Genomic DNA, 24,572 nt, shown 5'->3' on the forward strand with positions numbered 1-24,572 from the left:
GGAGAAGTCCCTTCTTCCAGAGTCTGTTTTATGGCCCTACTCCAAACTATGTGGCCAAATAGCCTCTCGTTATGACAGGTGCGGCTGCTAGGCTTCTCGGGGCGGAACGAAGGGAAGCGCTTTCCACCCGGGGCACAGGGCCAGGGCTCTTGCAGGCCCTGATGGACAACTCCCACACTCAGTTTTGTTGTGGAGACTTATTCATCTTCCCGTGCAGCACTATCTCAGCTTCTGCATTGGATTTACAAGTAGGGGCTGTTCCTGCTCCAAGGGTACCTGCTGTCACCATGTGGCCTCTCAAGCCATCTGCAGAGCCCCAGGAAGTGTCTGCAGAGCAGCTCTGCACCCTGCACCCTGCCGGGCAGCCCTGGTCCTGCTCCGCCAGGACACCAGCACTCTCCTCATTCCATCTGTTACAGGAGACTCTACCCCTTCATGAAGTTCACGTGACATGGTTGAAAGAATAATATTATAGGACCAAGTTAAAGGTAGGAAGTGTCTATTTTTTGACTATCTACAACAAAATGGAAAAAGAGAGAGAGAAATAGAGAGAGGGACTGACTTGGGGTGGTCAAGCAATGAAGTCAGTGTGACAGGCTTCGGGAGACTCAGTGTGCTGTGACAGATGAAGTGGATCCCTGGTAAGCTGGTTAGTAGGTACGTGGGATGACACCCTGTGACCCAGGGCTTCGCCATGCAGAGGCAAACCTGTGGTGACCGTGTCTCATGGACGGTTCTCCCACCTGCATGTGAGGAGGGACTATCTCCACACCAGCAAAACTCATCAGTGACTTTAACCCATGATGCAGGGGCCTAGAGTGAGGAATCTGAGTGCATTTTAGAGCATGCCCACTCACGCAGGCCTGTGGCAGTTATTGTCTCGCTATGACTCGAGAGACCCCATAAGGAGTGACCCCTCAACTGGAGAGGTGCAGGTTAAGTCCATGCTATCAAGGTGGTCAGCTAATGTCCTTCTTTGTGAAGAAGACTGCCACTGTTGGGCTCTTCCACCTAGCTCTGGTGGGCTGGTGTTGAGCCCCTCTCCCGTCACACCCAGACTTCTGGGGGCCCCTGGCTGTCCATGCACAGGGAAGGCAGATGGCTGGGCTGGAGGCTACATGCAGCTCTGAGAAAGGACACCCCAGGGACAGCTTATAGGAATGCAACCTGTAACCCTGGCCTTGTCAGCAAACTGACCTCCTGGCAGGACACAGAGGGACAGCAAGCCTCTTTCCAGCTCTCTGCACCTGTGTGGAGTGGGGTGCAGTCTGACCAGAAGACAGTACCTGCAGTAGACTGACTGACTGGGGGACAAGAGATTCCGTAGCCCGAGACGCACACCGGGCTGAAGCAGGCCGGCAAGGCTGCCTTGGGAGAAAGTGCGGTGGACCATGTTTAGGGGCTGCCGCCGAAGGCTTTACGTTTCCCTCCCCTCTTACTATTTTGTATGAAGGAGGATATTTCAGAACACTTAAATTTCTGGTGATAGACATAATAGGAAATCTTGAATCTGACAGACTTCTCCAGGTCTTAAATACTAAGTCAGTTCTTGGCGATCTCCTCGGAGCCGGGCTTGTGCCTGTGAGGACTCACCTCCTCAGCTGTCCAGCCGAGCTCCCACTGACCGTCAGAGCTTCCTGTTACTCAATGGCTCTCACTTCACCAAAAGAAGAAGCAGTGATGGAGAAATGTAGGCCATGGAGTGGGACGATGAGAGGAGGGGAGGGCTAGGGCGGGCAAGGGCCATGGTGGGACATGTCACACAGATGAATGGCAGGCCACATCAGAATTAACTCCGTGTCTTTGCTTTCGTTTCTAACTTATCAGCCCTTCAAGTTTCCCCGTATGCACGAGGCACCACACTGGAGAAGAGGCAGCCACCTCTGACTTCAGGTTCTCTAGACTCCCTGTCACCTGGAACATGTCCCCGGGGTGCACAACATGGCCACTGTAGGCCTACTTAGTGCCCAGGCAGGAGGGCGCATTGAGAGACAGTGGAGCAGTGGAACAGGAACTCTTGACAAGGAAGATGAGCCCACAGGCCCCAGAGAGAGAAGACGGCCTCCTTGGGTCAAAGCACAGGAGCTCGACACTGTGGCCTTCGGGTACAGAGGCTGCGGGAGCCCACTGTTCCGACTTACCTGCACATTGTGTCAGGAGGCCATGGAGATGCGCAATTAGTTGGGTAGGGACACCAAAAGAGACACTTAAAAAGTCCGTTTGCAATTCATGCACCGTCACTGGTGTGTTAAACTGTTTAATGTCATAAAAATGCAGAAATATACATAAAGCAGAAGTTCATAACAAAATAAAAAAAAAATCAAGTCATAATACAACCACAGGGAGGCAATCGTCATTAAATACACAAATGCAGCATACAAGTGTATCACTTTTACAGAGGGCGCGGCAGAATCACTGCCAAGACAGGTCCTCCAGGTCCCCCACTGTCCCCCATTTAGATAGCAGTGAGTGACTGTGGCCAGGAGACAGAAGGGCACAGGTGCAGCTGGAGACACCTGTGATCAGTGACTTCAAGAGGAACTGCTGTCCAGAATCTCAGACAGTGCCGGTTTGGGTGTAGGAATGGACACACCAGCATGTCCAGACTTGCTCCAGAAGCTCTCCGGCCAGAACATGGCCTCAGTGAGCGCTCAGAGGGCTCCAGCTTGGGGTGTCACCTGCTCCCTGGACAAAGCCACTGCGAGCTGGTATGAGGGAGTGTGGTCCACTCCCCGTCCACACAGCCCTCCGTCCACACAGCCCTCCGTCCCCACGCGCAGGCGGCTGGCACACACCATCGGGGCTGCCATGCAGGGACCTGTGTCCTTCATGTCACCTCAACTATGATGCTCTGGTAAGACTACAGGCCTGTCTGTGAAATTAAGGTGTGGAGATAACAGTGGACTTACTGTAACGGGCCACTAGAACTGAAATGCTGTGAATCAGGAACAGAGATGCTGGTTCTCTAAGACTCATCAGTAGCACTGAATGACAGTGGCTTTCCTACCTTGTCACAGTTAGAGGCCTAGGAGCAATCTGGATGCTAAATAATGAAATGCTGAGACTAGGAGGTTATAAGCAGAGCTTTTAATGTAAGATACATAGAGGAAATCGGGAAGGCCATCAGTACCGAGGCTTTAAAACCCTTCAAGTGAGATGCTGTGGAGAAAGGGCTCGCTCTGTTCTGTCATTCTTGTGTGAGAATTATGTGGGAGTAGACCACGTGTCCAGCTTAGCTACTCTGTGAAACTGGGCCTCCCCTAGGTGAGAAGCAAGAGTGCCCAGAGCTGGTGTTGCTGGGCACTGGCTCTTACGCCCATAGCCTCAGGGGTCGGTGCTGGCCCAGGTGAGAGGTGAAGGGACAGGGCAGGTACAGTCCAGTCTTTTTCCTGAAGGCCCACCATTCTCCAGGGGGCCTAAGGAGCCTGCCCCTTAAAGGGAACAACACGTCCCCCTTTCTTTCCTCACAACAAAGGAGAATGTCCTTTGTACATGCACTTTCATTATGGCTCTCAAAAGAATATGCCTCTTCAGGGATTTTCTAAAGCGCTTTTCTGAATGTCAGCTCTGGCTGCACAAAGACTGGGTGTTGTGAGTGCATTCCGGGGCCTGGGGGTGGCAGCTGCCTTGTGGCACCACAGGGCCCACGTGACCCAGGGGAAGGAGGACAGGAGGCTCTGGGGATAGGCGGCCCTTTCACGTGGTACTCAGGCTGCATCTAGAGTCTTGCTGGATTCTACTATGAAAAACCTACTCTAAACAGATGTCAGGATAAGCAGTTTCCCAAGGGACGTGCGTGACCCAGGTGGTGGTCTTCAGCACCCCAGGTACACTAGATGCTTATTTTAGGAATGGAAATGGAGAAACGAACTCCCTTCAGGAAAGACAGTAAGCAGGCCCAAGAGTCTCTTCTCTGCGAGTTTCCTAAGTCTATTTATTCAAAGACCTTCCTAGCATATGAGAGCAGAGCCCTCCTGATTTATAAATGGGGCAAAATAAAAATAGAAACTAAAAGAAATTTAAAAAATCACTCCATAGCAGCCCACACCAATGAATATCCCAGACTTCTGGGGAGATAGCGGGTTGTTGCTGGGTATAGGCTATGTAAAGTTTGCATCTCCACGATTTATTAACAAAGAGCCCACAATAAAATAGCTGAGCTGGACAGGCATTGCTGACTCCAACTGCTTGTGTCCCAGCGTTCCCTGAGGATGCACCTCTGGCCTGTGTTTGGAACAAGCAGTTTATGATCACACATGTAAATACCAATGGATTTTTTGGGGTATTCAAAGAAAAGGATATTAATTTAAAATTTTTGTTTATTCAAAATAGTAATGAAATAATTGCTATCTCAATTTTTTAAAAAAAATAATTATTTAAAAATTGCTTTTACTTTTAAAAATCCTTATTTTCCCCCAGGGTCCTTGATACAAGAGACATTATTTGCAAAGACCTTGGCTGCTTCTGAGCCTAGAACTTTTTCTTTGAAATACTGAAAAGCACAAGAGATTTAAAACAATGAAGGGTATAATTATGCATGAAGAAAGAAAAACATCTTTGGAAATGTAGCTCTACTTTGACAGATACACATGCTTTCAAGGTTTTGTTTGAAATTAAAGCCATTGCCACTGAAATAAAGCTTATTTTAGAACATATGCTGGCCAGCTATTTAATCCTTTGTGCACAGATTGAACGCATTCTCCCTGCTGCTCCAGCTGAGCAGAATAGTTGGCGTTTTCAACTGGACTGCTTATATTTGGCTGCCTCAAATAACAGCTGGACTTCCCTAGGCAGCCAGGACCCCCAACAGCTGGGGTGTCTGCAGAGCTGTGCTTGAAAGAGCACCCATATTAAAATAAGGCAGATGACTGAGATTGCCCCGGGGTGAGGGGGCACTGACAAGAAAATGTCTACAAACATGGACAGTGAAGGACGCCAACAGAAGGCCAACCTATCAACACTTAAGACACAGCAAGAGTTATCTGTAAGCAAGTCTCGGCAAGTGTCAGAACCAGACAGCTCAGAGCAGATGACAGGGTATGGCTCCCGGAAGGCCAGTGTGCTTGGATGTGCCCAGAGAAGGTGCCACTGGCATCCGTGTTCATCCTTGACAACTCACTTTGACATCTGTCACCGTAAGAAATGTGGCTGAAGACTAAGCTCTAACACTCCAGGGTTCCGAACTGCCTGGGGTGCTTGGAGGGCACCTCCCACGAGGGGACCTCTGTGCCACACTTTGTTCACAAGCCTCTTGCATCCCCAGAGGCTTCAGGACAAGCATGATACACAGGCAGAAAAATCTTACAGCTGCTGGGAGAATACCCAACAGCAGGGGGTGTTTCTGTAACACCTCTCTGGCCCCCCAGTTACCCAACTCTCCCCAGCTGTGACATGACACCCATTTGCAATCTGAATGCCTCTTGAGGTCCACTCTTAGTGGAACCTCAACCACAGGCCAGTCCAGGCCACCCGCTTCAGAGCCAGCTGGGAACCGAACCACAGGGAGGGTTTTTCCTTGTGAGACGTTTTAAACCCCAGAGCATTTGCTTTTAAATAATGAAACTCCCAAGGTTTGAGATTCAAATCAATGAAATCACAAAATAATAGACTGTTGATTCACAGACATTCGTTTGTCACTCCACCCCATTCCAATCAACAATCCAAACAAAAGAGAAAGTTTGCTCACAGCGAATTGAAATGCAGGAGTTTGTTCAAAAGGCCTCAATCACATCATTGTTGAAAGCAAGGAAGCAGCAGCACTAACTCCAGGAAAAATAAACATGACCCAAGAGAAACCCCAAAGTGCAGCCCAGAGGCCAACCAGCCAAGCTCCAAGCACAGGGCACAGAGACCAAGAACACGGCCCTCTGCAAGGCCCTGTCCCGGGCACCTGAGTCTCATAAGGCAGAAAGTCCTTGAACTCCTGAGCCAGACCCCGAGCACAGTCCCTTGTAAGTAGGGAGATAGGGGGAGTCACATGAAAACAGCCCAGGGGGCCCCCAAGGTCGTTCCTGGGGCCCCCAGCTCTTTCAGCCCAGACAAGCACCTTAGATACTCAGGGTGGTCAGCGCCTCCTCCACTGGCCCAGGTCACCTGCTGACCTTCCCTTTCCTTTTTCCAGTTAAACTACAGCTCCTCTACTCCACAGAGCTCACCTTGCCCCGTTTGGGCGCACCCCTGTCACCACCAAAGAAGCGCCCGATGGAGTCAAGGATGCCCGTGTCTCTGTGCTTCGGGAGGAAGCCATGCCTGGCATGGTCCATGGTACTTGCTGTGGCCAGGTACTTGGACCCGTGTCTCTGTGAGGGTCTCTTCTGTGACGCCATCACATCCAGGCTCTCGGAGGCTCCTGCAGTGTCTTCTTGGATGATCTGGAGTTCGTCGGACTCCGAGGGCCTGTCTTTGAAGGTGTTGTCCTCCCTCCCCGGGGCATCTCGGGAAAAGAGGCGGATCAAGTGGGGGCGGTTTCCTCGGTCAGCTGGGTGGGCATCCTGCCAGGCATTCTTTGGGTCCACTGTGCGCTTGGAGTCTGTCACCGCCGTGTCCTCAGACGAGGGCCCATTGTCCTGGCTTGCATCTGCCTCTCCTGCAAACAACAGTGAGATATGAATACGGGCCTGTGCTAAGCCAAGCCTGGGACAAAGCCGCTTTCTTCCAGGGGTCTTGAACTAGCTGTCTCCTATAAAACCCAGAGCATGTGCACTGCCCATGAAGCCACATGGCAGCCACAGACTGCCTCTGGCAGAGACCGGCCTGCACCGAGCACCTTGGGCAGCTCTGGTTTTGCAGGAGGCCCTGGGGTTACCTGGTGGCTCATGGTTTGGCATCTGGATAAGACACACCAGTGCTTCCTAGCGAGGTGTCTGAGCAGGCACAGCAGTCATGTCAGAACTGCCCCCAGCACTGTGCACAGCACCTGGAGAGCCCAGGAGTGCAGGCACCCAACAGGACGTTTGTTGTCTCCAAGGCCACGGGTGCAGAAGCTCAGCATGCTGGGAGCTTCTATTTGACAAAAGGTGTTTTTAATGTTCTTGGTAAAAATGGAACTTCCCACATCTTTTTGCAATTCATGCCTTTAAGAAACAGGGCATTTAGAGTTTTTCCATTCCCAGATTCCACAGGAGCCTCTAGCATTAGAGAACTGCTTATTCAGGACATTTTGATTGGCTTCTCTTCTGTAAGCAGCAACAATTAGAATGTTCGATGTGGGAATGGGCTATTTCATGATGTATGCTACCATCTCATAGCTTTCAACAAAAAATAGCCATTTCTCTCAAGAATGGAATGAATCTTTTTTGATCTCAAGTTATTGTAAATTAGTAAATCATTTTGTTAATCCCCCCAACTTACTACTTACCTGGACTAAATGTGAATTCACCTACACTTTCCTATAATACCATCTGTTCCATGTATTCATCCACTGATGTTATTCAACTCATCATTCATTCACTCACCCACCTATTCATCCTCCCATCTATCCTCCCATCCATCCATCCATCCATCCAACATCCAAATACTCACTCACCTGTTCATTCATTTATTCATCCATCCACCCATCTACTACTGATAGTTCCCAACTCATCTACTCACTCATTCATCCTCCATTCATTTATCCACCTGTCCATCCATCCATCCACCCATCATTTATTGAGCACCTAAAAACTGTAATGCATTGCTCTAGATGTTTCAGTTACAGTGATAAATAAGACATGGTCCTTGTGCTCATGAAGTTTATTTTTCTTTCTTTATTTTTTTAGTTGTAGATGGACACAATACCTTTATTTTGTTTTATTTATCTTTATTTGGTGCTGAGGATTGAAACCACATGTGAGGCAAGCGCTCTACCACTGAGCCCCAGCCCCAACTCTGAAGTTTACATGTTGGTGGGGGAATCAGATGAAAATATATGTTTCCAATTGGATGGTGTCCCCTACAATGACTTATCCATGTCCTAACTCTCCTACCCACGAGTGTGACTTTATTTGGAAATAGTTGTTGCCGATCTAATTCGATAAAGATGAGGTCATACTGTAACTGATGACTGGTGTCCTTTTGAGAGGGCAATTTGAGCACAGAGACATTGATGCACAGGAGAGAAATGTGGGCTGAGTTGCACAGCCACAGCCATGGACGCCAAGGAACTCCGGCACCGCCCGAAGGCATGACTGCCCCTGAGCCTGCAGACACCTTGGTGGGGGACTTTCAGCCTCTACCCTTGGAGAGAATGAATTCCTGTTGTTGTACACCCGGGCTTCCTGCTGCCTCATCTGCAGTTCTGCAGAATCTCCACAGAGCAAGCCACGGCTTCACAGCAGTAGAGCTGCTGGTCTCCCAGGCTGCTGACCTCAGGGGACTGTGTAAGAAAAATGGCACACGGGGCCACCAGGACTGACTCCAAGGCACTAGCCACTCCTGCAAGGGCTCTGGGTCTAACCACCATGTCCTGCCTTTCTATTGCCTGAGCAGGGACCCATTCTCCTTCTCTGCTCAGGTCTCATTTGGGGCCAGGAAGAAGACAGGCCATCAGCTCTGGGGACAGTAGCCCATGAGGGCCGGGAGTTTGTTTGCTGTGTACATTGTGGAAGTTTGTATAACTGTAACACATACTCCCTCTGAAAACCAACGTGTGTATAATATATCTATACCAAAGGAAAAGGACTTCACACTCTTTCCTCAGAGTCACATGGGTTGAGAAACTGCCCCATGATATTGGCCATATAGTTGATAAAGCTGATCCATGCCACAGATACAGGACCTGTTTCTCAAGCAGAGTCACTCCCATCCTCAATGATCAATGTTTGCCAGTGACAGAGTGTAAGGCCAAGGAGGAACTGGGATCCCTGTGGTCTTATCCAAGACCCTAAGATAGTATGTAGAGCTGTCCGGAGTGTCCACGCTGGCCACGCCAGACACCTTTGACAGAGGCCCCCAAGTCAGGAGGAGTGTGGGAAGACAGGGCAGGTGGGTGCAGCTCTCCTTCAGGACCACTGGCTGAATTCAACTACACGAGAACATAGTTCTAAATGCACCATTGCACTGTGATGTTTGAGGAAGCAACATAAAGAACACTGGGGTTGATACAAAGCTGGGGCCTCTGCAGGGGCGCCGTGCTGATTTATGGGTTGCAGGAGCAGCAGAAGTAACTAAAGAGCCTGCTCTTGTAGCTGAACTTCATCCTCCGTGGCTGATATAAATTAATGCAAATATGAAAGGAAAACAACAGCTATACTGTGCACAATTAAATGCATTAACCAAACACAAGAGCATCTGAATACTAATGTTTTCACAACAGTTGGGCTTTGTGTCCCTGAACACAGTTATTTGTGAGGCACAGAGAAGCCATTTATTTCCCAAAGTAGTTTCTCCCAGCGGTAAGAAGTGTGATGTGAAGTCTAAATCTGTGGACGTGCGACAGTTTTGGGACAAGTAGCATTGAAATGCCTCCGTTTACACATTGAGGCTCCCGAAGACTATTATTTAGATGTTATTTATGGAACAGAGCATTTATTACAAAAACCAGTGGAACACGCAGATCTGATTTTACCTGAAGAGGTGCTCCTATTTCCCGTAGGATTGACCAAATCCTACAATCACAGGAAAACTTCTTTAAAGAAGAACACACCCCAGTCCTCTAGATAGGAGGACCCCAGCTGGGGGAAGCGTCCTGGCCTTCAGCAGGGCCACAGGAGAGGCAGAGCCCATGGGGACCTAGGCCAGTTCTCAGCGCTTCTCAACAGACCACACCTTCGTCCTTCCTGCCTTCGCCGCCTGTGCTGGGCTTCTGCTGCAGCAGGGTGGCGGCTCCCTGCCCTCAGGTTCCCTTCAGCCATCAACAGATGGGAGGGTCCCCTCGGGCTTTGCAGGGGAAGGCCGCAGCGCGGCGCCTGGCCTGGCCCCCTTGCTCGGCTCCCTCGCCCATCCAGGACAGGCTCCTCCTATTCTTCCCTGGTTCTCTAACCAGTGCCAGCATGGGCCATGCCAGCCAAAGCCCATTATGGCCTGCGTCCTGGCCCTGTGCTGGCCCATCCTGGGCAGCCTGACCACACCCCTCTGGACGTGCCTTATCTTGCGGTCAGTGCTGCAGTGATTGCTGTTTCCTTGGAGTGGCTCCCGGTTTGCTCACCTATTCTCCCTGGTTCGGTGACCACCTCTCTGGGGACAGGAGCAATGCAATGTCCAGCACAGTGCTGGGACCTTGATGGAAGCCAGCAGGTACTTACTGTTGGTAGTGGAAGATGCTGGTGCTTCCTGGAGCCTTCTCCAAAGGAAGTAAAAGGGGCCCAAGTCTTCTTCCAGAAGAGCTTGGAGATCGGCTGCTGGCAGTTAATTTGTGGTTTTATTTATGTTCATTTTTAAGTGAGAATTTTTCCTAAATCTCTAGTCTCTATACCTGTAGTCTAAAACGCCCTGGTTTAACAATGCACTTCAGCTGTGTGATTCTTTATGTCCACGCAGAGCCTTTGTGATACTCTAGACAAGACGATTCAGCAAAGCTCTGCAGCGTCAGCAAAGGAACCAGCCACGCCCCTTCTCAAACCGCACACCTGAATGCAGCATCTGAACTCGTCGCTCGTTTGAAAAATGATCTGTGGCGTGGCACAGATTTCCACAAGGCCTTTAGTACACATGTGCCGAGCCGTCTGTGGGGAGCAAACCAAGCCCAAAGCAAAAGAAATGGGTGTGGCAAGGACCAGGGGTCTGTAGAGGATGCCAGGGAAGGGCCCCTGAGGCTGACCTCTATCCTCTGGTAGCCTGCGATATCCTTAGGTGAGTCTGAGCCAGGAGAACCTGTGTTCATGCATGGGAAGGTGTAGCTACATTCTAATCTCTTAAAGTCCCTCTCAGAAACAGCACACTACTGTCTGGCTTGACGTTTTCATCCAGTGTCGCCTGTAGCTGCTGCTGTCCACAGAAAGTGAGAGAAATCCTCGTGGGGTGTCTTCTCTGCCTTTCCAACGACCTGTGAAGCAGGCGGCTCTGTTGGCCCTTTCATCCACCTGTGGAAACCGAGACCTGGCAAAGCCACACAGGGCTGATGCTACTCCCGTCCTCTCCACGTCTGGAGACTGTGGGCCACTGCCCACTGTGGTCGCCTCACACCTGGCCCTTCTGCACCCTGAACTGGCCTGAACCGGCGCAAGGCTTTGCACCTCAGGGTAAAAGTAGCTGCAGACAAGTGACAGCCACACATTCCAGATGACAACTACATGAGGGTGGCCAGGAGGCGAAGGCAGTCACCAGTCCTGACAGGAGAGCTCATCCAGTGTCCCCTGTAGCTGGCCAACAGCAGAAAGCCTGTGTGCACTCCGTGGCCTGTGCACACAGACACCTGCTTGCCGGCCTCCCTGCCCCTCTGGTTACAGTTTACAGTGCTGTCCTTGGCAGAATCCACAAGTGACGTTCAACCCAGCGCCAGCTCAGGAACCCCACACATTCTATCCCGACAGTCTGTCCATCCGACATTTCCCTGGAGTCATCTGGAAACACACCACAATAACTCCGGTGCTTGTTTAGAACACAGCCACTCAGCCCTCAGCATGCTATGACCAGAAAACGACATCCATGACAACCTCCAGTGAAGTTGTGGTGACACAATGAATCCCGTCCTATATTCAAATACGTTTTTGTAACCTAGAGCGTATTTCTTATTCTCTATTCAGTCGTCTCCATAGAAATCGCAGCCCATGAATGGCTTTCATCAAAGCCAAGTGGGCATGTGTGGGCGTGTGTGTTGTGTGTGTGTGTGAGTGTGTGTGCGCGCGTGTGTGTGCGTGTGTGTGTGTGTGTGAGTGTGGTGCAGGTTCCTAGGCACACCCAGGCCTAGCAGGGCAGAATTCGTGCTGCCTGGTTGATGGCAGGCGGGGTGCAGTGGCAAAGGTCCTCTGTTCTCGGGCTAACCAGGGCCCCTTCCATGGCGCACGGGAGCCCAGAGCCGTCCCGAGGGCAGGCCTTGCGGGGAGGCTGCAGCTGCGGAGACACCAGAGCCTCTGCCTCCTCCTGGTCAGGTCTGCAGGCCTTTTGTCCGGCAGGCCATGCTGCCTCCTCTTCAGGGCTGCTGCCCACCTGTCACACATGATGGAGGCCTGAACTTGGGGCCTTTCCACCTGAGGGCCTGTGGGCAGCGGCTCTCACCTGCCTGGAGGAGGAGTGTGAGGCCACAGGGGGCCAGGTCCTGCACACTGGGAGGGGGCAGGTCACACTGTTCCTCCTGGGTTTGCAGTTTTGTGCAAACTTCCCGTGGTTTTCAGGCCCACAGGAATATGAACTGTCCTGTAACACCAGAGCACGCTGTACTGCTGGCCAAGCCGGACGACCCGGTGGGGAAACCTCCCTGGATGAGACTTGTGTTGCCACATTTAACTGGAGCAGGGCTTCTGCAGAGAGATGTGACCCTGTCGTTTTTCTTCTATGATTAGAGATCAAAGACGTCAGACCTAGATCATCCAAATTCAACGTCAGTAGGAAAGTCCAGTGAAACGTCACATTCAGGGCCAGTCAGACTTCAGCAAGTGGTGGGCGTTTTGCTGTCAGGGACCTGAGGCTTTCTGCAGGTGAACTCTGCAGACACGCGGCAGGGGCTCAGCCTACAGGACGGGCACCTTGGCTGGTCCACTTACAGGCACATTCTCATCCAAATGGGGCTCTCAGACCCACAAAGTAGCAAGAACTCAGGAAATGGCCAGCCAAGAATAGATCTATAACTACCACACCAGTCCTGTGACGCTGTGTGTGTGTGTGTGTGTGTGTAGAGAGAAAGAGAGAGAGAGAGAGGACAAGCGAGCGCAATAGGAGGTATGGGAGTCTCTCAGGATAAGGCTGAGGGATGGATTTAGCTTCATGAAGGTCACACTAGGGGTCACTTCTGACCTGCCTGCCAGAAGATGCATCTGCCACACAGCCTTCTGGGGGCCACCAAGCTGGAGGTGGCCAAATCAGACCTGCCAGTGACTCTGGGCAGGCTGGGGCTGGGGAAAGCCTGAGGAAGCCTCAGGTCTCACTTGGAGGGGACATCCGGCTTGCACTCCCTGACCCTCTGGAACATTCCAAGCCCCAGAGACCACAGGGACGCTTCTGGGACTAGCACTTGTAATTTTTCTGCAGGTCACTAAAGAAATTCCTCAGTGGGCCTCTTGGAAACCACTTTCCACACATATTGTCTCCCACATGACATCCTCAGATATTTTGACAGAAATAAAATCAGTTTGGAGGGATCAGTCTAAGAACAGACGCATGGCTTTCTCCCCGGCTTTTCATCTGTTTTGGTGGCGCGTCTAAGTTTACAGTCTTGAGTACATTTGGGTGTTTTGAGTTCCCGTGAAATCACCACGCACACAGCACATGATTGCACGGAGACACACACAGTCACAACGACACTGACTTGATGGGTCTCCACCCAAGAATCAGGGACCCCAGCTTCACGTCCACATGACTTCCTTTTGGGAGAGCTGACCCACAGTGCCCAGATGCCAGTTCAGCATTCCCACAAGAGGCCATCCCAAGTGACCTTCCTGATTATCTTCTTTGGGCCTTGGGTCCAGATGCCTGTCTAAGGAGATTTTGGAGTTCACTGAGTTAACACAGAAGTGACAAGACACTCGGCCTCCCAGAAGCTCAGGCAGGAGTTAGCAGGCTCAGGGGGCAGGAGGTCACACTGCCATCTGTCCCTTATTTCCCAGTTGGGCAATCTTGCCACATGGTGCCCTCCAGGGAGACCTGAGGCAGGTGGCACTGTTTGCATGGGGACTTGGTGTGGAAGGCACTCTGGGGAGCGCAGCCTCCTCTGAGGTCAGCAGGACCTTCACAAGGTACTGGACACGGAGTGGCTTTCTTTGCAGATCCACACATAGTGGTGGAATCCAGAGGAGCTGAGTGGCCATGTTGGGTGGGTATTCTGAACAACTCTCTCTTACATTGATTCAAAATCTTGTCATCTAGCTTACAGCCTCTTTAGAAAGTATTCCCCAAATAAATCCACATATCCAAACATGCCAGAATATGCCAGTTTCCATCACTGTTCAGAGTAATCCCTGGCTGTAACTTAAAGAAGCCCACATGGAGTAAATCGAGAATTTTTAATAATTTGGTGTTTTTTTTTAAGAGAGAGAGAGAGAGAGAGAGAGAGAGAGAGAGAGAGAGAGAGAGAGATGAGAGAGAGAATTTTAACATTTATTTATATTTTTTAGTTCTCGGCGGACACAACATCTTTGTTTGTATGTGGTGCTGAGAATCGAACCCGGGCCACACGCATGCCAGGCGAGCGCGCTACCGCTTGAACCACATCCCCAGCCCAATGATTTGGTATTTTTAAGCTCAGGCTTTTAAAACGTTTCTGTTCTTCCCTATTTCTCATCAGATAGTGTGTCAAAGATTTCTGAGGCTATGGAAGCCACCCTCTGACCTATGCCACAGGGTGACCCCTATTTCAAGTCTCCCCTTATGGGGACCAGTTGTCATGGCCAAGAAAGAATCTGTACCTCCCAAGTTCAAATCCTTGAACCTAGTGCCTGAGCAGAAGAGGGGGGCTCTTAGGAGATGCAGATATAGTTTGAGGGAGCTAAAGAAAAGTTATCAATACTCCAACCATCGCAAAAGAGAGCCTATTTTTAAAAAAATCAAGAGAACGTGATGCTTCCTATGAGCTAAGAAAACCAAGATGAGAATCCAGCAGGCTTCCCTGAAGTAAGGCAGTAACCTTCTATGGTCTTCCTAAACTTCAACTCCCAATTTGCTTCTGTTGGTGGGAAGATGCTGCTTGGAATCTTACCTGCAACAGCTTTGCAGGTGAGCAAATGAACCCCAGAGCCTGTGAGCACACCACCTGCCCCGGGTGTTCCCGGCATGGCCAGGCCTGCAGCCCCTCAGTGACGCTCTGGATACCGGCTCCCTTCTGCAGACACGGCCTTGTACTCCCCCACTGCATAGGTTTCAGAAAAATACCAAGGAAAGCTAAAGAAGAAAGAAGTGGAGATGCTCCTTCTGCTCAGAGCCGTGGCCTGGGGATTCTTGTTTCAAGGTATGAACAGGTCACCCCCCAGTTGGAGAGAATCTGTAGGTCCCTCTCCTATAAAGAAGGTGTCCTGTGTGCTGGGAGGCATTATATAGCAGAAGAGCTTCTGGCCCTACTTTCTTGAAAAGCTGTAGAGGAAGGAAACACTCCAGCCCCAAGGGGACCAGTGTCCCTGTCTGTGGCGATTGTCTGGTGTGTGGCTCGCTGGCCCAATGGGCTGAGGTGACATGTCTAGTGCCCGGGTCATGACCACCGAGTGTCTCCTGTGTTGCCTCCTGTGTGCCCTGTGATCTCACCTCAGGGCGCTGGCCTGAGCTCTTGCCTCCTGTAAGGACACTGCTGGCCTGGGCAGCAGGGTTATGTGCCCTGGGCACCTGTGTGCCTCCAGCCGCCTGCTCCCTTGGGACGCAGCCAGCCTGTAGAGGAGCTGTGGAATCTGGGTGTGTGGGCCCAGGCTGAGAGAACCCTTCTCATCTGTGGAATACTTCTGCCGCTGGATGCCGCGCTCAGGGTCACCAGGGAGCGCCCGGGAAACAAAAGCGCCATGGTATGGCCTGCGGACTTGCTGTGGCAGAAATTCTGCATCTATGAGAAGCATGTGGCCGCCCGCCCAGCTACCCGCAGAGACTCCTTTAAAACATTGCCACAAGCAGATCTTATCCACCCACCCATCTCACAGCAAGGCCTCCTTTGTGTGCCCAAAACTTATAGTTTTTATTTGCTCTAAATAGCTCACCCGGGGCCCTCCCACTGCAGGCAAGGGGTCACAGGAGAGGCAGTCAGTGTGCCCAGGGAGCCTCGGGCAAGGGCCGCAACAGGGCTCTTCAGGGCTGGGGACCGCTGTAGGCCTGCATTCCACCCAGCAGCTCTTTCCTTACTGCCCAGCGGGGGCAGAAGACCCTCTGTCCTGCGTTCCTAACCTGAGTGGTGTAGAGACAGGAAATTGAAAAGGAGCCCGATGTTCACACAGGACCGGCTCCATGTGCAAGCCCAGGTGGTGCTCACTGTGACCACATGGACAAGGGCTGGGCCCAGAGCAGCTGAGGTCCCCAACACAGCAGCATCAGAGGCTCTGCCACAGACTGCTCTTCTCCAGGGAGGACACCAGCTGAAGTCAGTCCTAAAATCATTCAGCTCTTGGCTGATTTTCCAGAGCTGGGGCTTTATAAATACAAGTTGAGCTCAACTGAATGTGAACTCATGAGGCAAAGGTCAGGGGTCAGAGGCAAGGACCTCATTCTTGTTTCTACCACCTGCTACGTGACCTTGAACATGTAATTCAAGCTCTTTGAGGCTTGGCTGCCTCCTGTGCACAGTGAGTAGCTGGGCCCCTGCTGTGCTGTCCCAAGGAGTGTGCCTGGGAACATGCGGTCACGCCTCGGGCTGCTGCTCTTACTGATATTATAAACCCTGTCTGGAAAGGCCTTGTCCATAGGAATGAGAAACTGTTCATCTTCCAACCTCCCCTGCCACCCACCCACCCACCCATCGTCCCATCCACCCACCACATCTTTTCACCCACCCATCCACTGACCACCTATTCATTCACCTACCCACCCATCCACCCACATCTATGCATGCATGCCTCCATCCACGCATCCAGCCACCCACCTACCCACATCTGAGTCCATCTGTCCATCCATCCACCCACCCATCCACATACTCAGATCTATGCATACACCCATTCATCCTGCCAGCACCCATCCACCCACCCATTCACCTATTCGCCCGTCCATCCACCCACCTACCCACATCTGAGTCCATGTGTCCATCCATCCACCTGTCCATCCATCCACCCACACCCCTACCCATATCTATGCGTCCATCTGTCCACACATCTACCCACCCACTCATCCCACATTCACATGCAGTTCTGATGTAACCATCCGGGGTCCAGGCACCCCTTTTAGATTACTGAGATGGTTTTTACACATAAAAATCTTAATGCATAAAAGTACTTAACAGAATTGCGAGAGGAGATACTGGACTGCCCCTCTGAGCTTACGATTTCCCTTTCTACTGAAAAACCAGACATTAAAGTTGCCATAAAGCAGCTGCCGCCATCCAAGAGCCACCCGTGTGACGGCCACAGCAGATCTTTGCAGAGGCTTTGTTCGGGCAAGCTGGTGAGCGGCCCCACCCCGTGCTCACGTCCTTCTTCCCCTGGGCCCACTGCGACCCTTTGTCTCTGTCACACTGAGTGGGAAGGACCCTCCAGCCACGTTCTGTGCCCTGCGTCATTGAGGGAAGGCCATGTGGCCCCTGTCTGTGTCCTGACTGACAGGTGACACGTCGTGGAAGGGGCTGGAAGAATCCTGACCCCACTGCCTGGGCTCTGGCTGCCCTCCTGCCCCTCCCCAGGGTCAGTGGGGACGTGCCTCCTCAGGCAATGCTCGTCCACTGGTGCCGGCTGGAGGGCTCTGTCCTTCTTTCTCCGCTTTGAGGCCTTTTCCGTGGACTCACCCCTCCAGGCCCCGCCGTCCAGCTCTGGCACTTAGTCAAGTGAGCTCCACGGCCTGGGGCCTCTGCCCCCCATGCCCTAAAGGAAGTGAGTGGCCGGTGCCAGTACTCCTTGTGTCCTGCATGTCCGTGATGGTCACTCACCTCCTAGGCCAGTGACCCTGGACATCTCCTGCCCCACCTTCCCCCTCCTGAGCTCTGTCTCCATTTGGACCTGCCCCCCTCTCCTGCGATGCATGGAGAGCCCACGTCTCACTCTCTGGCCTTGCCTCCTCTCGTTCCTGCACCCTGATTCCACTGCCTCTGACCTCTGCCTGCAGTCGGTGGCTGGGCTTCTGACCTGGGCAATCGCTCTCTAGAGCCGTCCACTTGCCTTCCCGGTCCTCATCCTTGGGGCCAACCGTCTTGCCATTTTCCCTCTGGCCTACCAGGTGCCCACCTTTAACCCCAGCGCTTCTCAGGACACTGTTTCGATGGAGAGCTAGGCCATCACATGCTGCCCACCAGAACAGTGTCCTACCCCGGGCTTGCCCCAGCCCCTGAGATCCTACCTCGGTCACCTCTGCAGCCACTGTCACCAGAGACGAAGGCAGGATCTGGGTCCACAGGCACCCTCCCGCCCTGAAGACATTTCCCTCTTTGCCAGGCTGTAAGTCCACCGGCCCCAGGATCCCATCACTATTTCCTTAAGGAAATTTGACATTGGCTGCTGGGCCCTTCCCCTGAGAAAGCGAGCATCTAGACTGCCTGTCGTGGGTGGTGGCATCTCCCCAGAGCTCCGCTCACCCAGGCTGGGGGCACACAGGGCCCGGGCAGGTGGACTAGTGAAAACGCCTTTATATGGACCAGCGAGAGCCCCATTCAGTGACAGGAGTCCTTGTAGAAAGAAGGAAGCCTGGACAGAGACACACAGGGAGGACGCCTCCCGGACCCACAGAAGGTGGGCAGCCTGTCCCGGGCCTCCAGGACGTGTGGCCTGCAGGCGCCTGGGCACCTGCATTTGCGACGCTGTAACTGAGAGATGATGTGCACCAGTTGCTTTGTCCTTCCAGCTGTGTCCACTGTCACAGTGGCCCCAGCAGCTAACAGGGGGCTCCTCTGTCTCACCCACAGTGAGCAGGGCCCACTGACGGATGCCAGGAACATTCTGTGGCTGCTGTCTTCATGCGCGCCCCCATTTATACACCTGTCACTGCCTCTGCCCCCACGGGATGGGTGGCCCTGAGCCACCATTGCTGATGACACTAGGAGACCTTGCCAAGGCCTCTGATGGCTACCACGCTGGCAGATCAGCGGCTTGCTTCAAGCACTCTGCTCACTCAGACCCCTCTGCTGTGACGGTGCTGGCCAGGGACACCCCTTGTCTCCATGGCAGGTTCCAGGGACCCCAGCTTCTGCCATATCCTCTTTCCACCAAGCCCCCTAGCGCCTCATGTCTGCTCAGCTTTCTGTCAGCTTTTCCCAAAATGTGTTTCCCGAAACGCTGGTGCATTGCCCATGTTCAAAGCTGCTCTTTGGAGTGAATCCTGCTCCGTTGTTGAGCTGCAGGGAAATGTTCCTGCAAGGCTTTGCTACAGGGCTGCAGGACGCAGCATCCTTGACTCTCCCTCGGCAGCGCACTTTCCCTGGAGACCTGCCAGCATGTTCAGGCTCGGCCCTGGTTCCCGTGGCTTGCTCAGATGCCAGCTCTTACACACCCTGGGCGCCTACCTGGTGCCCATCCTACGGGCATCTGCAGTGACTGACACCCGCTAAGTCCTGGAACTCTGCAATGCATTCTCTGCCACACTGCATTCTCTGTCAATCCCCACATCACCACCAGGAGCCCTAGACTCACGTCAGCCTCTCCACTACGGCAAGGTTGTGTGCATGGTAAATGCTCAGTGCATATTTCTGAATAAGTAAGACAATTCAATTTTCACTAAGTGCCATTTTTCTCAGTTCAAAATAGGCTTCTGTCCCTGACATAACCCTCATTTGTGTCTCCATAGAAACCAGCCTTTGGCTCATGTAGGCAAGTGTCCTCTCCTCGGTAGAAGGTCACATGTGTATCATCCATGAAGAGCCACCTCTTGACTTGTCCTATGAGCAAGGAGATAGCCACTGCTGGCAATGCTAACACAGCACCCTGAGCCTCTCAGATGCTGCAGGGACTGTAGGAAGAACCAGGAGCCAACAGAGCAGGGGTGAAACTGTCACCCATGCTACCCCAATGAGCACCAGAGGGCTCGAGGACCTCAGCTTGCAGACATGAGAAACGGGCCTGCTAGGACAGGTGCTTGCAGCAAAGGAGTCCCGACACTGGGCTCTGAAGTCAAATCAAGATGGAAACCCCAGCTCCACGGCATTCAGGGAGCAGAGGCAAACCTGCTTTCTGATGCCACGTTGTCAGTGTTCTGCTTTTGATACCAGCCCTTCACTGTGCCTGGGAATTAGAGTCCAGATCTACCTCTCTCTTTCCAGCCCTGGGTAGTGGCTGTGCACAGATGCATGTGTGTAAGCACATGTGTGGGGCCGTACGGATGGAGTCATGCAAACACATGCACGCACATATGCTTACCTCGTGCTTAAAGAAGGTGCTATTCACCGACTGTTTAATATGATGGTGCTGCTTTGAGCTTTCATGTAATATTTTTAAACATAAGAAATTTTATAAGTGGCCAGTTTTTCTTTTGTGCTTTGCACTGAGCAGACCGGTTACGGGGGTATTGGAACCATCAACAAGGTGTCAGCAACTGTGTCCCTGCCCTAAATCTGGCCGTCAACTGCTAAGAATTAATCTTTTTTTTTTTTTGGTTGTTATCTTCTTAGATGACCAGAAAAAAGGTATTTTATCACACATGAAAAAATGCTTGATTCAACTTTGAGTGTCTGTAAGCAAAGCTTTATTGGAACAGTCACCATCGCTTGCTGGTGAGTCTATCCCTGGCTGTTTTGTGCTTCAGCAGCAGAGCTGAGTGGGTGTGACAAGCTGTGGACTGCCCGGCCTGTGGGCTCTACTCTCTGCCCTGCAGGAGAAGCTGTGTGCTGCTCTGAACCATGGGAAAGTGAGGCTCGAGGCCCGGGGACAGAGCCCTCAGAAGCCAGAGCCTCGAGGCACTTGGTGAGAAGCCAGGCGGATGTTGATGACAAACTGTGCCTGACACACAGGCATTTTAAATGTGCTTTTGGTTTTAATTTCATTGGCTGAAGAGGGATCGAGAGTCTGCAAGTGAGCTTGCTCTGGTTGGCCTCCCTTCTCTTGGATGCAACACAAGACCAACTTCAACTACCGCACTTCTACAAGCAGTTCCATTATTCTGAAAGTATTCAGAGAGCACTTTTATCACTTGTTACCATTAAAAAAAAAACCCCTGTAAAACCAAACTGTAACCCCTGACATTCACTCTCCTTTGTGGGTGGGCTCATGATGTAAAAATAACTGATACAAAAAATAACTGACACATTTAGGACTGGGCGGTTCAGTAAAGGAGAGCTGTCTCAGCCCTTCTTGGGGACAGTTGCAGGTCTGTGTGCAGCACTCGCTGGGTCTGGATGCCACGGGGACAATGGTGTCAAATGTCTGCACGGCCACGGAGGGAGCTCACACAATGTCTGTCTTTCAGAATCGCTGCTCCAGCTTCGAGGTAGCGCACGCTGTGCCAGCCCCGTACCAGCTGGGGTCAGCCCCTGCCCGCTTGTAAGGATAAAAATAACTTCAAAGTTTTTCAAGTGGAGCAATATTCAGTGAAACTGTTAAAATCCCCAGGCAACAAAACAGGATTTTCCTGATAAGGAGAAGGTGAGACCAGACAGTGGGAGTGCTGAGATGTCCCCTACAAAAATGAGCTCAGGTAAAGCGTCTCCACCCTGTGCCTGGTGTCCCCTCACTCCCCCTGCACACAGCGGCCACAGTCCGCTGCTGCGTGAGCAAATGGTCAGGTCCAAAGTGCTTAAACGCAGAGGAACCCGCTGTCGGGGAGACCGCGGTGCAGGTGACAGCTGCACTCTCTTCTCTTGGGAGTGTCCTCGACAGGACTCGCGGGGTGGCTCTGAGGGTGTGTGGGTGGGTGAGTGTGAGTGTGTCTGTGACAAGGTCCCCGGGACACTGATAAGTGGATAGATAACAGGACATCTTGGATACTCTGACTGAGGGTGGTTTTTCTAAGTAACCTCTTGTGTCTGAGGCTGACCTGTTGGAAAACAAGCATTAAGCTGGCCATTACGAAAGGGACATTGTGTTGCTCGGAGGAAATCAGGGCAAGACAATGGCAAAGGGACAGAGGCTCTGCTGCAGGCCCCTCTGTCTCCACGTAGATCAGCAGACCACGTGTCCACACACCAGCTGATTATCAATGAGCTGGTCATTTGGGTCGAGCACAGCTGCCAACCCACCTGGGCAGAGCCTGCCACCCAGCCCTTGCACCACCTGTCCAGGAGGAGTGCTGAAGGCGGCTCTCACTGGAGGCCGATGGTGGAGCACACAGTCTGGGGCTCTGGTACACGCGTGCCTACGTGTTTTAGCAAGGCCACTACCAGAATCACCACTGCAGATCTCATCATTTTGTTTCTGCTAAGAAGAGTGCCAAGTAACAGGGAGCTGCTCAGACATAGCCCCAGGCAGCCAGGAGAAGAACAGAGCCTGCACACCACGGATGCTTTACCCCACAGAGCAGTGTAGGGGCACAGGGCGTTGACAGACGGCCCAGCGGCCAGCGGTGAGGTGGCTGGCGTCTCTGAGGTGGCTTCCTGGTGGATGGAGGTTTGTGCTGTGTGCAGAAGGCAGGGTGGGGCACCACACAGAGGGAGGGCGCCGCCCGCAGCCCTGCTCACACTGCTGACCACATGCGGTCTGATCAGTGGTGACATGACAGCCTAGAGGGACTTCAAGTCCCGGGAAGTCAGAGGTGTTGTCTACTCAGGCCCATCACCTTGGCTGTTCTGGAACATTCTCAGAGATGGAAGTCGGTGCCTCATGAGCCAGCTATCCAACTTCCTGGAGTGCCTCAGTCCTCGGCCCACTCTTCTCCCCCACCTTGGGAACCTGCTCCTGACTGCAGACAGCTGGCCCTGTGACACCCACCCAGCAGCAAGGAGGGTCGGGGTCCGGCCCGGGCATGTCGGCCTGGTTTCTGGGCAGTGGCTGGAGATCAGTGGGTCACTTTCTCAAACTGCTGCTGCACAAACTGTCCTCCTGGCAAACAACCCCGCTCTGGGCACCTCCAGCCTGGGCAGCTATGGGTGAGGCTGGCAGACCGACCCGCTGTGTGAGGGGTGGGGCTGGGGGAGGCAGAGCCAGGCGGGCATCCTGCTACTGTGCTCCTTAACATCTCCAGACCCCCAGCCTCCCTGCATGGGGAGAGGCGGCCTGGAAGACGGGAGGGGAGCGGCTGGGTTGGCCGAGGGGGCTTCCACCCAGGACCAGCCACTGGGGGGCAGGAAAGGCCATCTCTGCAGCCACAGAATGGCACCAACTCCAAGTGTGGGAGGAGTGAATTCCATGGTCAAAGGGACTTTTACCTTTTTAGGAAGGACGTTTCATAAACACCCAAATGCAAATAATAAAGAAACCAGTGTTCCCGTGAACAGCCCCTTCCCTGAACACAGCGGGACAGGAGGAAGCAGGCACTGCTGGGCATCTGCCCAAGAGAACGAGCACCTGCGCCCGGGCAGGCCACGCACCGAGGCCCACCACAGCTCGGTCCACAGCAGCAAGCGGAGTCACCTCCGGATACAGAAGTAAGGACAGAGGCTCTGCCAGGTCGGGAGAGGAAACCTCAGTCCCACATGTGCTGGGCGCAGAGTCCCTGATCACTGCCCCTCACCGCCCCTGTGGGTGATGCCGGGGGCAAGAAATGGCTCCCTGAACATTGGCAGAACGAGGACATGTTATTTCAAAATATAAAAAGAAACCTCACACCTGGACTCAGAGGAGGCGGCTTTCTGCACAGGTGCAGCTCCACAGTGCAACACAGCCTCAGGGCTGCACCCGCAAGGTCTGGTCTCAGGGTGACATACCCATGGGCCGGAGGTGCTGCTGCGTGAGCCACGGGTGCCAGTGTGTGTGTCTGTGTGATCGTGTGAATGCAAATGAGTGCAAGAGAGTGACCATGTTAATGTGTGAATATGTGTGTGAGTGAGTGAGTGGGAGTGTGTGCATATGTGAACGTGTTACAGTGTGTGTTGGTGTGTTCATGTGTGATTGTGTGTGACTGCACAGAGTGGGTTCATGTGTGAATGTGTGTTGAAGAGTGAGTGTGTGGGGGGAGTGTCCTCATGTGTCAATGGGTGTGGGTCAGAGTGCGAGTCTGGGAATGTGAGCAGGCGTGTCCTCGTGTGTCCAGTGCTGTGTGAAAGAGCGCGTGTGTCCAGTGCTGTGTGAAAGAGCGCGTGGGTCCAGTGCTGTGTGAAAGAGCGCGTGGGTCCAGTGCTGTGTGAAAGAGCGCGTGGGTCCAGTGCTGTGTGAAAGAGCGCGTGGGTCCAGTGCTGTGTGAAAGAGCGCGTGGGTCCAGTGCTGTGTGAAAGAGCGCGTGGGTCCAGTGCTGTGTGAAAGAGCGCGTGGGTCCAGTGCTGTGTGAAAGAGCGCGTGGGTCCAGTGCTGTGTGAAAGAGCGCGTGGGTCCAGTGCTGTGTGAAAGAGCGCGTGGGTCCAGTGCTGTGTGAAAGAGCGCGTGGGTCCAGTGCTGTGTGAAAGAGCGCGTGGGTCCAGTGCTGTGTGAAAGAGCGCGTGGGTCCAGTGCTGTGTGAAAGAGCGCGTGGGTCCAGTGCTGTGTGAAAGAGCGCGTGGGTCCAGTGCTGTGTGAAAGAGCGCGTGGGTCCAGTGCTGTGTGAAAGAGCGCGTGGGTCCAGTGCTGTGTGAAAGAGCGCGTGGGTCCAGTGCTGTGTGAAAGAGCGCGTGTGTCCAGTGCTGTGTGAAAGAGCGCGTGGGTCCAGTGCTGTGTGAAAGAGCGCGTGGGTCCAGTGCTGTGTGAAAGAGCGCGTGGGTCCAGTGCTGTGTGAAAGAGCGCGTGGGTCCAGTGCTGTGTGAAAGAGCGCGTGTGTCCAGTGCTGTGTGAAAGAGCGCGTGGGTCCAGTGCTGTGTGAAAGAGCGCGTGGGTCCAGTGCTGTGTGAAAGAGCGCGTGGGTCC

At 52.8% G+C, this 24,572-nt stretch overlaps 1 protein-coding gene across 7 annotated transcripts in view; it reads right to left on the minus strand.

Annotated features, from left to right (window-relative positions):
• MBP (myelin basic protein) overlaps positions 1–24,572 on the minus strand; it is a 106,270-nt gene that overhangs the window by 23,260 nt on the left and 58,438 nt on the right. For all 7 annotated transcript variants that reach the window (XM_081263457.1, XM_081263455.1, XM_081263460.1 and 4 more), the window contains exon 4: positions 6,156–6,586. In XM_081263457.1, coding sequence (XP_081119583.1) covers positions 6,156–6,586 — 431 coding nt within the window. The remainder of the gene's footprint in view (positions 1–6,155; positions 6,587–24,572) is intronic.

The sequence above is a fragment of the Spermophilus citellus genome (assembly GCF_964194105.1).
Source record: "Spermophilus citellus genome assembly, chromosome: 12".
Taxonomy (NCBI): Eukaryota; Metazoa; Chordata; class Mammalia; order Rodentia; family Sciuridae; genus Spermophilus; species Spermophilus citellus.